The sequence below is a fragment of the Chelonia mydas genome, chromosome 2 (genome assembly GCF_015237465.2).
Source record: "Chelonia mydas isolate rCheMyd1 chromosome 2, rCheMyd1.pri.v2, whole genome shotgun sequence".
Lineage (NCBI taxonomy): Eukaryota > Metazoa > Chordata > Testudines > Cheloniidae > Chelonia > Chelonia mydas.
In genome coordinates, this window is record NC_057850.1 from 102765486 (window position 1) to 102780914 (window position 15429).

General features: G+C 41.3%; 1 protein-coding gene across 7 annotated transcripts in view; it reads right to left on the reverse strand.

The window, feature by feature from the left end:
* Positions 1-15429, reverse strand: part of CARMIL1 (capping protein regulator and myosin 1 linker 1) — a 255236-nt gene that overhangs the window by 93122 nt on the left and 146685 nt on the right. For 4 of the 7 annotated variants that reach the window (XM_037893029.2, XM_037893030.2, XM_037893024.2 and 1 more), the window contains exons 16-20: positions 12655-12759; positions 6589-6658; positions 3485-3496; positions 924-1005; positions 12-111 (exon numbers count right to left, since the gene is read on the reverse strand). In XM_037893029.2, the coding sequence (XP_037748957.1) occupies positions 12-111; positions 924-1005; positions 3485-3496; positions 6589-6658; positions 12655-12759 (369 nt within the window). The remainder of the gene's footprint in view (positions 1-11; positions 112-923; positions 1006-3484; positions 3497-6588; positions 6659-12654; positions 12760-15429) is intronic. The other 3 variants (XM_037893031.2, XM_037893025.2, XM_037893028.2) reach the window with 1 other exon arrangement.

The window sequence follows — 15429 nt, forward strand, 5'->3', positions numbered from 1 at the left end:
AAAAACCTTACTTGGATTTCATGTTGTTAAAATTTTTGCCTAACGCCAAGTGTCTTATTGATCGATTTTTACTAAGCCAGATTACAAGTGTCGAGAGATCAGATTCTAGGCCTGTGAGGAATCAGATTAAATGCAGAATTAAAAACACACTCCATTTGCTAGACGGGGTTGAATCAACAAAACCACATTCACTTGAGTGACTTTACACCAACATGTCAATTTAAATGACTCTGGAACACTTCTTTTAAATTCTTTTATTTTTAAATCTTTTGGTCTCCTTTCATTTTCCATTGTTCCACAAGGCAACCCTATTGTTTGTGATCAACCATTTAAAAGCTCTCCGCTAATCAACAACTGCACACACAGCAGAAAAAGAGGAGGAGGATTTAATCCCTAAACCTCAGTCCGCCAGCGAAGACTAGGACAAACATTCTTCTCTTTGTTAAGCAATGGAGATCTTTTCTGTTCCTTGGCTTTGAGAATTAGAAGAACATGCTACATTGCCAATCTCAACAGTTATATGTACCAACGTGCTCTTGCAGCCTCCAGATACAAAGAGGCTAATGTAAGAAGCTTGTGAATAAACCAACCTGCTAAAACAGGCTGCATTTCAGTCTGTTCTTGGGTGAGAAAATGAATATGCTGAACTCTGGCTACCATATTGATAAAGGTAATGTTTCAGCTGATGAAACTTACTAGGCACTGGATAACTTTCGGATTCAGCTATCTTAAGCTTAAACAAAGCCAAGGACACACTTTGTTTTGATGCCATTCTTAATAAAACCTGTTGTGATATTGCAAACCCCACACAAAGCCCTATGGTACATAAACATTATTACATCATGGTATAAAATTATTTAAGTAGCATTTCTTAATCAGCTTCAGGGCATGCATTACCTTTCACCCCTTTTACATGTACTTACCATTGTCTGAAATGTCTAGGCTGGTGATATTGTGTACTTCTGCTATGCACCCTTCCAGAACTTGTGCACCTCCAGATCTCAACTAGAGACAGACAAAACATCTGCAACTAATTAAGGTATTTTGATAACAGAAAATAGCAGCAGGAGTTTTGTAAATATAAAGGATACCACATAGAGCAAAAATAGCAACAACATTATAACTTGTTGACATTAATGCTACAGCCTAGACAGAAATCTCTATGCTTATCTCTCGTGATATGCATATAATAAAAGGGTAAAATTCTCTCTCTTTTCTGGTAACAAGTATTGGACAGAAGCTTAACCAGGGATGGGTTTAAGTGGTACTGACAAACCCCCTTTCACTCTTCAAGCTGGCAGAGACTTTGGGGTTTTGCTGCTTGCCTTATTGTAAAAACGTTTAAGTGCTTTTATGTTCCTATTGGGAAGAATGGATATCAATCAACGTAAAAGCCAAAGATATTATGCATTCCTTTCCATCCTTGAATTCTAAAGACAAAGTTTTACAGTAAGAGCCTTCTGCTACCTCTAAGCACCAAAGCAAGGTGCTATGTGCAGCAGAGAGAAGGGAGTTGGTGATAAATAGCAACAAGTCAAGGATCAGCAGGGGTTTGGCCTTTTTTGACCAATCATGACTTTTTAAAAAGCTTTATAACAGCTATAACACTTTAATAAAATCATAGCAGCGAGAATCAGAAGATGAGCTTTTCCTTATTCAAAATGAGGATGAGGAAAAACATGACGACAGAAAGGATTACTTGTGTGGTTTAAAGTACTGCATTATTAATCTGAATTATTGCAGCATATTAAAATACAGTTTCAAGATTTAGTGAAATTTCTGAAAAGGCTTCAAAGGCAGGGATACAAATTATTAAAACCACAGACTTTAAAAGGTTAAAAACTATTGACCATTTCTATGAATTGCATACTAAAGTAACGTTTTCCAAGAAGGAAAAACATTTTCATATTTCTTATTAATGCAACGCAATCATGTCTTCCCTACATAAACATCACCCAGAGTAGGACCACTACAAAAAAAGACAGTAATGATACATTTTATATTTGCCACTCCAAACTATTTTCTGGTTTTCATGAAACCAAAAGACAGGATTTATAAGCATAAAGCTGCCATTTCACCCATCGGGGGGGAAAAGTACTGTCTCTGTTATATTGCTATGCATAAAAAAGGGGCAACATTTCACCTCATTTGTAGATTTGACCAAATATCCTGAACCAAATTGGCAGATTTTTGTGAATATTCTCTAAGCAAAAATGGTCCTTTAACCCAGCTCTAATCCAGATTCACTAACATTTTGTAGCAATATTTCACTAATATTTTGTAGCAATATTTTTCAGTTAACTGTTCTAGCAATTTTTAAGAAAGGTTGTAGATTTCTCATCGGTGGACAAAGAGCTTAATGCCCCAATTTCGACTTTTATTACAGTGATGGGGCCAAGCTAAAATCTTAAATATAAAATACGCCTAAACCAAGAAGGATATTTTGTACACAGCCCCTCTTTTTTCAATGGACTGAAAGAAAACCCCGGATCCAAACCCTCCTGGAACTGGTGGAGTTAAAAATCTAAATCTGGATCAAAATTTGTGCAGCTTTAGTCCATCTCTAATTTACTAACAGCATTTGTAACACTTGCAATATGTGTGCCAGAATCATTCCACTTCACTTTGGAATTTGCTCACTGACTCACACGCTACTAGACAACCCTTTTACACAACCTGCCACATTAATTATTGTTAAGCCAGTGGAACTGACATATTATATGGACTCGGCCTTTATTTAATTTGTCTTTTTAAAAATATGGACATCTTAGTGGCATATTATAAATTTGGCTTTGCTCGGACTTGAACTCGTGTTACATAAAAAAGAAAGTATAACTTAGACAAACATTTCTCTGAGCACATTTTTTATTGGCTACATTTCAACAGACTGTCAGCTTCTGTACTCACAGAATTTCTTTTTGGATTCAAAAAACTTTATAAGAATCTCGAAGGGGATTCTGTATCAATCAATAGTATGGTACAATTTCTCTGCGCCAAAATTACATCCAAAATAGGGCTTAAATGCTAATTCTGTGCATGCTTTAAATACACACAGGAACAATTTTTCAAGGGCAGCTTCTAAGTTTACATCCACAATTTTATATTTGCAATTTTTAGGGGACACAAATATAAGAATATTGATGTCTACTTAATGTAAGGGTAAAGAAACATTTGATCCCAAAAGTCAGAGAGAGTCAAAATTATATTATTTGCTCCCACAAAAGACAGAGTGTACAAAAGTAAAGATTAGGTTTACAGTCCTTTGTAAACTTGACCCATGAGAGGATATAAAACCCCACATCCTGTGTCCATACTTCGGAGATCACAAATACCAATACATCACATATTAAGAACCAGCTTTTCAGCAATTAAAAAGCAGAAAGCACAGCAGAAGCTATAATGTACCAGTATGCGGGGAGTGAAAACAAAGTGCTTACTAATTTAACGGTTAATATGCTGAAGGTAAGGCATGGAGGGTACTTACACAGTGACCAAGCTAAGTGAAGCAGAAGGGAAAAAGAGTGCAATATATCAGTGCTGAGCAGGTAGAAATAAAACTGCAGTTTTCATAATAAAATTAGCAATATAAAACAATCAAGCTCTGGATTGGAGTTAGTACACCAGAAATTTGATGTGCTGGCAAATAAAAAGAGAAAAGAAAGAGAGGAAAGGAGAAATTTATCTTTCCATGCAGAATTAAGGCCCCCGGACCTGCAGCCTGGATACAACCTTGCATGAGCAGGGAGAAGGAAGGACAAAGGTGGAAGAATCAGGGCTTCCTGCCTCTTATTGCTACCCTCACAGGAGCTGGAGTTGGGAGAGAGGAGGGAAACTGGCTCACAGACTTTATTGCTGGGCAAAGGCTGCACTGATTGCTCATCCAGAGCGAGTCAGAGGTCTAACCAGGTCAGAGATCTAACCAGTCTCAGCTCCTGTCAGGGTGCTTCCTACCCTACATTATGGATGAGATTGTTGCAAGCATAACTTTTTTTTTAAAAGCACAAGAGGATGGATGCGGTTTAGTCATGGGGAGACAAGTCACGGCAAGGGACTATGGAGAAATGTCAGTTGACTGACTGGCTCGATTTTCTCTTTTACAGCTGTTTTAAGTTCACATTTTGTCTTGGGGGAGGTAATCCTTCAAACTAAGCTAAGCAGGAAGCCTATTTAAGTCACCAAAAGGTAGAAGAGAACATCTTCTCCTGACTCTGGCATTACTCCTGGGATACACTTCCTCCCATGGGTCAGGAACCACAGTACCAGTACAGAGTTGGACAGTTTAATTAAGAAAGACAGGGGTGAGAAAGAGGCCAGCCTCTCTGCACAAGATGTGGAAGAGGGCTCACAAGATGATAGGTATATGCCATGATCAGACTTGGCTCAGTGTTCAACATAGCATGGCCCCCAACTGAGGGGCTTCCCTCCACCCCAGGCCCTGGTGGTTTAGCTTTCTCCTCTACTGACTGCAGAAACTGCCTAATTCCAAAAACTGCCCCCATTAATGCCAGCCCTTAAAGCCACGTTTGTGTCTTCCTTTCCGTGAACTCCAGCAAAATTATGTATGTAATTTACAATCACAAAAGTCAACTACTCTTAAAAAAAACAACAAAACAAAAAAACAAAAAAACCCAGGACTCCATATTTTAAAAAATGGACTTTGAAACTACACCCCCCATTCCTCCCTCCCTCCCTCTTCCTGACTTGAAAGCTATCTTATTTGCAATTTACACACTACTGCTCTTTAAGAGAAAATGGTTTCAAAAGGATACAATAGATCAAAACAAAGTACTAAATGCATTCAAAAATAGGTTGTATTTCTCTCATCAGGGAAACTCCTAATGTAATTCCCACTCTTTACTGTGTGATCAATTTTCAGACAACAACATAGCATAGGATAAGGATTTCTGCACTTCAATTATGTTCATCAAGTTGAGCTCTCTCCTATTTGGAGGGGAAGAGCCAGATTTGACAGGCCCAGAATTTAAGATATGTCAAACATACTTTTTTATTTAAATCTTGAAAAAAATCCACCAGTTCTCCCCAAATGAGTGCTGCCAACTTCTCTTTTAGGAGACCCACCAAAACCAAACTCTGGCTTATCTGATTATTGGAGGTGCAGGTAGCTAGCTGAACCTCTGCCCTGTCAGTGTGCTTTACTCTCGAGAAGCACTTCAGAGAGCAGAATTTTTGTACATTTCAGTGCTCTGACTGCTCACAAAAATCAATCAGACGGATGGGGACGATGCAACGTGAATAGGTATGTCATGTGAAAGCACACATACAAACCAGAACAGCTCACGAGGTCTTATTTTCAGGTCAACTAGCCTCAACTTTTCCTATCCTCTTTTCTCAACAAATCTCCACTAATTAATTCCCTTTCTTCATACTGGCTACCAAGCACAGGCATAGTTTTACTTCTATATTTGGCGGGGCAGCTCCAGTCAGCCCAACAGGGCTGCATGGGGGGATGGAGGGGGCAAATTCCATGCCTGCCTGAGGCTTGCCATTTTGGAAGGCAATGTCCCATCTACCTCCCCCAAACTACACCCCTGCTACCAAGACATTATGCATCTGGTCCAGAGATGCCGGTATACAGCTTAGTTTGAAATTGACACAAACAGCATTCCATACATATCACACTATGGATGCCCCACCACTAGGGCATTCAAGTCACCTTTACAAAAAACTATGGGCCCTTTCCTCTGCGGTTTTCACTGCTAAGCTTAGTTCAGACTACTCTTTTGTTCTCATATTTGTTTGCAAAGTCCACACAGTTGTTGAGTGAGTGATTCTCCTCCTTTCCTCAACTTCTTCAGTGATCTTTCATCTATGCAGCACTCATAAGAACCATCTAGTGAATGCAACTGGGTCTTTATCCTGAACAATGCTAAGTAGTTCTATGAGATAGAGTGCCAAGTACCTCAAAAGAGTGCTCAGCACACAGCAAGCTCCAGCCTGTGGAAAGGGTAGAGAACCGAAGCAAAGTAGTAAACTCTAGCTTCAAACTTCCAATGGATTATTATAAACAAGGGTGCTTTATTTATTTATTGTGGAAAAATTCGAAGAACATCTGGACCAGGCCTCCTAAAGTGAAAGAGATGTTTCAATAATCTCCGACAAGAGGTTCCAATTGGAACTAGAAAACCAGAGTTTCTTACAACATCTGAGAGTGAATCTGGGAAGGGGTGCAGGGCTCAAAGAGAAATTGGGGAGAAGAGAGTCAGACTGCAGTAAGAGCTTCAAGATATGCAGCTTGCTGCTACCCATTCAGCTCAGGTTGCCTGGGGTTTAGAAAAGCCCACTTTACATTACAACTCCATTTTACAGAGGATGCCATGCCTCTAACAGTGCAGTGCTCTGCATCATCTAGAAAAATCTTTGCAATGAGGATTACCAGCCAAGCCCACGACAAATAGTTTTACTCCTATTTGGTTGGCACTATATATATCAGCTCATTTTTATAAAAATAATTTATCTTTTCTATATCTTTTAACTACAAAAGAGGAGCAAATGGTTCCATGTATCTGATGAAAAGAGTAATTCCAAGTAATTGCTGCTTTCCAACTTGTTCTGATACAGTATTCTTACCTCACAGCTACTGAGATCTAAAGACACCTCTTTCAGGTTCGGATTACAAGCCAAGCCTAATAAGAGTGCTCTGAAAAAGATCGAGATTAGAAGTATTATAAAACACCAAATTCACAACAAAACCGAAGCAGTAACACCACCAATAATTCAAAGAGCCATATTAAAACAAAACACAGCAATTATGTTACTCTTAAATGGCAATGACCGTGTAACTCTTTATGTTATAGTTAGAGTCCTACAGCGAATTCGGAAGGGATGTAATGCAAATAAATACACAGTAAAACAGATTGTGTATCAACGTTTAATTGTGTTCGCCACAGACACATTTCCTGCATTTTCATCAGAAGAATATTAATGATTACAACATTAGAGAGCTATCATGGCAGTACAGCACAGACGATTTCCCAAAAACTTGCAGGAAATAAATATATATATATATATATATATATATATTTAAAGTGTATGGTGCACTAGAATCATGCTGCGATTAACCTTGGAGCAGATCAACAGTATTTTCCCTTAGAACATAGTATTTAGTTTTTAAAGTTAAACATCCATTACTTGAAAATCTACATTTTCACTTGGCGAAGGTACATTGCATTATACAGTATTACTTTCATCACACAAACATAGCCATCATCAGGGCATGCCCGTCATTGCCTTGGGAGTCCCCACTCAGCTGTATCATTACCGTAGCGCATGATGCCATTGTCATCATGACCAGGTGATGTCACAGCCTAAAAGCATGTGAATGAAATGACCTTAAGCTTACTCACATACATGCCACAAATGCTGCAACTCCTTTTCACAGTTTGAACAAGCAACTGCTAGTCAGCTGTTTCTACAAAAACTTCACCCATTCTGTTCCCCCTGAAGTATGGCATTTCAAACACATGTCAACATATAGACAATTCTCAGTTTATCCATGCTGAGAATTTCAAAGCACTATTCCAAACAACATGGGTACACGTTACCTTTAAATTGCATGATACATAGAAGCAGGACTCCAAATTGGGGAGTGAGGGAGGGAAGTTATGGAACTGAAATCCTCCAGGGTTGTCTCAAATCCATCCTTAATATAGATTCACTGTCATCAACAGAATTGCACCAGGGATGAAACTGGCCCAAGTAGCTAAATGCTACTGCTTGTATTGGGACCTTAGTACTAGCAAGTATGTAAGTATGCGTGCTTCGGAGAGCACCTCAGACAACTACTAGTGGCTTCGTATGGAGGAGGCTGATGTTAAATCAGTTACTCAACAGAAAGATGGAATAACTTTTTTGCCTGCCCTTCACTTCAGCCAGGGTCAAGCTAACAGAATCCGAAGTATTCAGTGAGAGACAGAACAATCCTGTTTTGCTGAGCCATGTGCCTCAAAGAGACCTGGTGCACGGCAGACAATGTGTAAAGCGTGGCATGCAGAGCATGAAAGTAACAGCGAATCTAGATTTTCATACCGGAGCCCAGGTAATCCTTCATGTAAACCACATCATACCTGCCCCTCGATCTGAGCGGTAGATTCCGTCCTTTTCTACTGATTAATTCATTTATTTTCATTTTAACAGCCGAAAAAGTAACTTGGAGAAATTGCTGCTGTGTAAGCTCAGCAACAGCTTCCTAAAGCTTCCATTTCCTGTCAAAGCTCCCTCAAAAGCTACTATGCAGGCACGGCAAACTGCCAGTGCCGTAAACACCCCCTAGGATCTTAGAATCAGCGTTAATTCTTTTCTTCTCATAAATTATCAGCAGTAATAAAAGACACTGCAGGCCAAATGTTGTCCTCATTACACCTGTGCAACCCCACTGTGTTCTAATTATGCCCTCAGTAACACCTGTGCAACCATTCTCTTCAATGGAAATGCATAGGCAAAACTGAATGGCGCACTGGAAAACTGCCAGAGTTCATGTTCCAGGATCTTCAGCTCTGCAGCAGAGAGCCTGCCAGCCCCCAGAGTCCTGGCTGGAGCAGGAGCTCTCCAAGCTGCTAGATTCCCAGCTCCATGGCAGTGCTGCCAGGATTTCTGCTGCCGAGTGGGGTGCCTAGACTTGAAAGCCTAGGCTCCAGCTGGAGCTCCACGGCACAGCAGGGCTGCCAGACACCCTGCTGTGGAGCTGGGAGCATGGAAGGCCTAGCACAGGCTACAGCTTCAGGGCAGCCCAGTAGCCTGGAAGACCTAGGAAGACCATAGCAGGGCTGCCCGAAGCTGCAGATCCTGGGAGTCCAGGCAGTTGCTGAGATCATCAATATTTAGCGGCCGTGAAACCATCAAGAAGGTCAATTTCACATATTGTGTTTTGGGATCACCATGTTTCAGTGTTTCTGAAACTAAATTGGGCGGGGGGAGGGGAGGAGGAGAAGGTTTCCTTGTTTATGGTAAGTTTAATTAACATTTGGTTTCATTCCGATTATAAACTAAAGCAAATTCTGACATTCTGAAACTTCAAGCAAACTGAGAACCCTGGATGAAATTGTTACATCCAGCTCTACTAAACGTATGTTCAATCACTAAAGCGGGCAGATATAACTGAATAGGTACAAGCAGCAGATCAATTGCTTAAGATGGCATCATCTTCACAGCGACTTTTCAGAGAATATAGTCTAACAGTAGAACAGAGGACTGGGAGTCAGGACTTTAAGGCTCTATTTCAAGTTCTTCCACTGGCTTGCTGTTTGACCTTGGGTAAGTCGCTTAACTTCTGTGTGCCTTAGTTTCACATTATAAAAAGGGAATTTTCCCCTCCTTCTCAGAGCTGTTGCAAGATCTATGTTTGCAAAACTCTTAGACATACACAGATGAAAGATGATACAGAAATATTATTGGTATTGTATACCATGTTACTTCTCAAATTCCCTTGATTTGCCTTCATTTCCAATTTACTTAAGTAAGTTATCTTCTATTTAGAGACCTCTGTAATAACTAAAGCCCAGTAAATGTGAAAACAGCAGTTTCAGACTTAATCTCATAGCCTCTTCATGATTTAAACCAGAATTTTAGGGTTTGGGTTGATGTGCCCTGTGGAGGTATGATTCTAAAGAGCACGAATCTGTTGTGCATTAACTGGTCTGTGCAAGCACTGTTGGTTCGCACTTTGATAAAGTGCACTTGGAACCATTTAGTGCACACCAGCAAGGTCCACATGGGCCAATTAATGCACAACACATTTGCGCACTTAAGAACTCTCAGCCATGTAGTGCTCATTACCCCACCATAGACAACCCCTTAATTTTATGCAAGATTTAAAAAAAAAAATCATATTTCAGAGAAAAATGCTAACAATCGCACTGCAAACATACTGAGTCCCAAGTACTATCATGGCTGAAACAGTATCCATGGGATTTTTTGGAACTGTACCATTCAATCTGTACTGTACCGTTCAACTTTGAGGGTGAAATCAAGTTGCACTGAGACTTACTGTACTTGGAAGTACCTTGAAACACTTCAGCTCAGACGGAGGGAAAACCGTAAACCAAAGAAACAGCACAATAATGAAACAGCCAAACAATTTTATTGCTTTAAATTTAAAAAAAAAAAAAGGGAGGGGTTGCAATAAATAGTACCATACTGCTGAAAGTATATAATTAAATACCATGTGGTGTATTGTGAAAAGGGTTTTTTGAGACCATCTTTAACAAATTAGGTTCCAATTCTGCAAACACTTAGGTACATGGTTAACTTTAAGTCTGTGAGTTGTCACATCCAAACGTTAAATATGCAGAATTAGGGTCTTTGGTCTTTTTTACTCTCTATAGGGACATTAAAAGGTCTCATGGCATTTTTCATAAGAACAACAACATTTGCTCCGTGTTGATGGCTACACATTTCCTTTGCTCTCATTGCTATCCACATCCATCATATAGTGAGCACCCCCGTGGGTTAACTATAACGAATATGTTTTTCAACACCATGCCTTTGCCTACACTAGGTGGTAAGTAGTGTTCAAGAACACTGATTAATACAACATTTTCCCAGTCTAGGCAAAGCTTAAGACAGGATATAACAAAGGAGAACGTAATAGAGGGAATGGAAAGAATGGAAGATAATGGTTACACAGTTCCTCAGGATGGTTCGTTAACTATGTCTTATTTATCTCATCTACTCTTCTCTCCCTGTATCAATTTGCATCTCAAAAAAAGCTATGCTATTCTTTAGCTTATGGTATTCACTGTGATTTCCCCACCCCACCACCTATCCTTTCCACTTTTCTCTCTCTCCTGGGCTGATTCCATCCCAGGTTTTTCCTCCAACTCTAACCCAATCACTAGCTCCAGACCTCCCCCTCCACCTCACTGATTTAGCCTTTAAGCTATATTAAATTCCAGTCCATTAGCTAACCACCTATTAAGTTACTGCCTGCTTCCTACATCTCCCTCCATAACAATCGGTCTCCCAGCCAGGCAGGTCAACTTACAGTCTCTGTTTACACTGGGATTTAGAAAATGTTAGCTAACTAACACATCTAGAAGTCTAGTGTAGACAGAGCAGTGTGTAGCAATATTAGCTAGGCAAGTAGAAACGTAGGGGAGAGCCTAGGTTTCGTAGCAGGGTTGGCTGATGCCTGAGCACCCACTCTTTATTGTGGCCTCCTGCTGCTTTTTATAGGGCAATCATTTTTGTATCTCCCAGGTGTGGTTCATTCTGTAGTTAGGGTTCGCCAGCCCTCCAGCCCTTAAAGGAAGAGCCACCCTGTTACCTGCCTCCCACCACTTAGAACCTTGCCCACCCCGGGTCAAGTTCTACCTGAAAGTTCTACTTTCCCCACACCATGCAATTCCACTGTTGTCGACAACATGATTGTGGGGTCTGACATCTCAGATTCTCTAGCTCCCCATTCAACTGGCTCAGCATAATGAGTGGGCAATCTCTCTCCTCTAGAGTCATCTGATGCTCCTCTGCTAACTGCTCCCTTTCTTGCAGGGCCTGCCACTTATCCTTCAAGGCACCAAGTTCCTTCTGATCCTTCTCCATCAGAGAAGTCTCTCCTCCCAGTGCTGTATTGCATTCTTGGCAGCTCTAAGAGGGGCTGCCATGACTGCAATGTCCACTTTCACTGCAGCCTCTGTGTTCACCCCCTTCTCCCAAACACTAACACAACCCTGCCGTTCTCGGGCATCCTCCAAGTTTGGTCACATTCCCAGCAGTCAACTCTGGCTTTATTTCCCCCTGTGCTCAAACACAGTTCACCGTTCCAACTTGCTTCTCTCACTACAGGTAGACAGGACTGACACACTTCTGGGAACACACAGACTGTTCCACCTGTCAACTCTCCCTCACTCTTTCTTGGTCTGCAGGGCTTTTCCCTTCCCATTATGCAAGGGGCAGACCACCTTAATGTACTCTTCCATGCCACATCTAAAACACTGGGATGGACCCTTACTCTGGGTCCCTGACCTCTCATGCTTGTTTTTTTCTTATGCCTCCCACAGCAACTCAAATCTGTTGAACCATGGTCTTCCACACCAGAAACACACAAAGACATTTATCTTTCGCAGGTGGCGGTGGTCTCTGCAACACCTCTGGGCCCCAAACCCAACCATCTATTCTTCCTGCTGCGAGGCCGACTGTGCCTTCTGCTGTTGCTGCCCCTCCTGCTGCTCCTGCAGAAGAACTGGCTGAGTCCACTGTGCTGTTCAGCCAGCAGACAAATGGCTTCCTCCAGTTTCTGCATCTACTTTTCCCCCAGGCCTCCTGCTTCTCTCCTTGAGAGGAGGGGGTCCCCGCAGCAGCCTGTGCCAGGTGTAACAGGCTTGGCTGACTCCTGAGCACCCTTCATTGCAGCCTCCTGCTGTTCTTCACCTGATCTTTCCCAGGTGTGGCTCATTCTGTGATCAGGGATGGCTAGCCCCAGCCCTTAAGCAGCGAGCCAGGCTGTTACATTCCAACTCTGCCAGTTCAGCATGGGTGACCATTATGAAACTCACTTTCTCAGTGACAAAGTGTAAATGGGGCTCTGAATAATGTGCAGACATGATCTGCTTTCCTCTCCATTTTCAGGATTAGACATGTATATAAATAACCATGCAAACTGTGTCTTTAAGTCACAGGAAAAATCAATGCAGCACTTACTTTAGAGGCTCAGGAGAGAGTTTAGTCCCCGAAAAGCTGATTTGCATCAAAGCAAGTGAACTGCTGAAAAACTGTTTGAACGATGGGGGAACGTCCTTTCCTTTCCTGTAAATTGGGGGGGGTGGGGGGGGGGGGGAGAGTAAAAGCAACATTTGAACATCCAACAGATTGCAAATTCATGATGTCAGGGTCAGCAGCACCCTTTTATTAGTAATTAATGTACTTAATCTTTAACAATCGTATCTAGGTAGCTTTCAATTAGCTCAAAAACAAAAAGGCCTCAAAATGGAGACTCAACAGCATTCATCAATGTCCCATTTCTTGTTCAGAAGGTATTACTAACTAATGGTTCCTTGGTGACCTACATAAAATAACCAGGTGACTTCAGCCCAGTTACTAGTCGACAGGCATTCACAACACCAGGAGAGAAGCAAAGGGTCAAAATTGTTATGAGAAGGAAATAACTTTTCACCCCTAGAGACAGTTATTGTTTAACGTTTGAATGTAGTACCAAGCAATAGGTGTGCAGAAGTGATGCCTCCAGGTTAGTGTTGAGGCATATCGATCTGGAAAGACAGGGCAGCTTACGCTGCTATTTCCTGTGATATAACTGCTCTCCAGAGAGAGGATTCTGCCTCCAGTGCTGTCAGTCAATATCCTCAAAAGGACTACGCTCAATAAAAAAAAAAGGAAAGGGGGAGAATAGTCACTACTGACTTCCAATAACAATAAATAAAAATACTAGCTATATAATGTGAAACTTGGGTTTCAAGAGGAGCAAATGTATTTAAGGCCATTCTGGTATTTATTCCTATTGTTTTTATGGTCCAATTTCAATATTCAGTGGGCACCACTGCAGACTGAAAATCTAAGGGATAGAATATCTGCCACTCTTTTTAACATAAATAGCAAAACAGTACCATGGCAGAGTCTGAATCCCCTAGAATAAAAATAAAAGCAATGCTTCATAACCAGCTCTCAAAAGGTTTCATAAGAGTAACTTTAACAAGTCTGTAAAGGAGGCCTGTCTTCTTTTTACAGAAGGAAGACTGAGGCCTGGAGAGAGTAATTGACTCTCTCAGATCACAGAGCCAGTCAGGGGCGGAACTGAGTACCGACCACCACAAACCCAAATTCTCTTCTTCAAATCAGTGTTCTCTTCCTTACTAAACTATGTTTTCAGCTTGATTAGGGCCTCACATTATGTCCATTAAAGTCAACAGAAGTTTTTCAGTTGATTTCAGTGAATATGAGATCAGGCCCCCAAAATTGAGATGGTCCGAAAGATACAGAGGAAACAGTTTTTTCATCCAAATTGGTCAACACATCAAAGCAAACATTTTGTAGAAGACTGTTCAATTTCAACAGGGTTCCACTGGAATTCCGCCTAGTTTTCTGGCAGCCTGCCTGGTGGGCTGATGAGGAACTGAGACCACCTGGATACTCTAGGAGCCTCAGCTGCTCAGCAGTCTGGGCTCCCAAGGTCCCCCACGCTGGGGCAGCCTGAAAGATGAACTGCCTTGAAAACAGGGACCCCAGCACTTCCAGGGTCCCTGCCTCCATTCCCTTTCACAGAGACTTTTGAACTTTTTGGTTTTCGTTTTGCATTGGAACAAAACTAGATTTAGAAATATTGAAATCCTCTGTGAAATGACATTATCTTTTATGCCCAGCTCTACCCTAAAAGAAAGGACTATTCTGCAATTGGGGGGAGGGAGGAAGAGAGAAAGAAAAGAAAAAAAAAGCAGATAAGAAAGCACTGAAAATTAATGTTTAATTTTTTAGCTAACACTGATTTTCAGTGCAGTTCTAGAATATTGTGCCTACAAGCAGATAAGTCAATTCCTTTGGTACAGTACTAATGCTTTTTGGGAACAGGAACTCTGTCTTCCTCAGTGTTTGGAAAGAGCCTAGAACAGGATGGGCTTTACCACAATCTAAATGGTAACTATAGTAATGCAGGTAGACGCCTACACTTAGAATTGCACAAGAATATCAGTTCAAAGGGTCATTTTCAGATAATTACAGGTGACAAAGTTTTATCTTTAGGCTAAAATTTTGCATATTTGGGCTCAGCTTTCAGGAGTGGTTTTTGGTTTTGTTCTGTTGATAGTTTGAGGGAAAACTTCTGCCATTTCTGGGGTGGGGGGTGAAAGCAATATGCTTTAGCTATTAAATTTTACCTTGAGCGAGTGCCCTGGGTTTTTGTTTCATGTTAAACTTACAGTCTGCCAACATTTCACTGGAACCGTGTGTATGTGCAAGTGTAACCTAAGTGGATTTAATTTTCAATGTGCATGTGAGTATGGAAAGAGTCGGGATCAGAGCAAGCATATTATGCAGGATAGCTTGTTCTACTGATGTCTAGCAAACAGCTCCACGTCAGGGAATGGAAAGGAAACAGTCAGGGCTCCAAAGGGTATGGGAAGGAACAAATAGAACAAGGCAGGGCTCCACTTTGTTGAGTCTATGGCCTGACTGAGGGCCCATTCCGGCAAAGCACTTAAGCATATGCTTAACCATAAGTAAGGGAATAGTTACATTTCAAATTGCACTACCTACCTCTGCACTACCTACCTCAGTTAAGTATGTGTATAGGTGCTTTGCTGAGTCAGGATCAGAGCGAGCATATTATGTAGGATAGCTTATTCCAGTGGTTCTCAACCAGGGTTCAGGGCCGCGAGCAGTTTTTAGGGGGTTTGCCAAGCAGGGCCAGCATTAGACTTGTGGGGACCCAGGGCAGAAAGCTGAAGCACCACTGCATGGTGCTGAAGC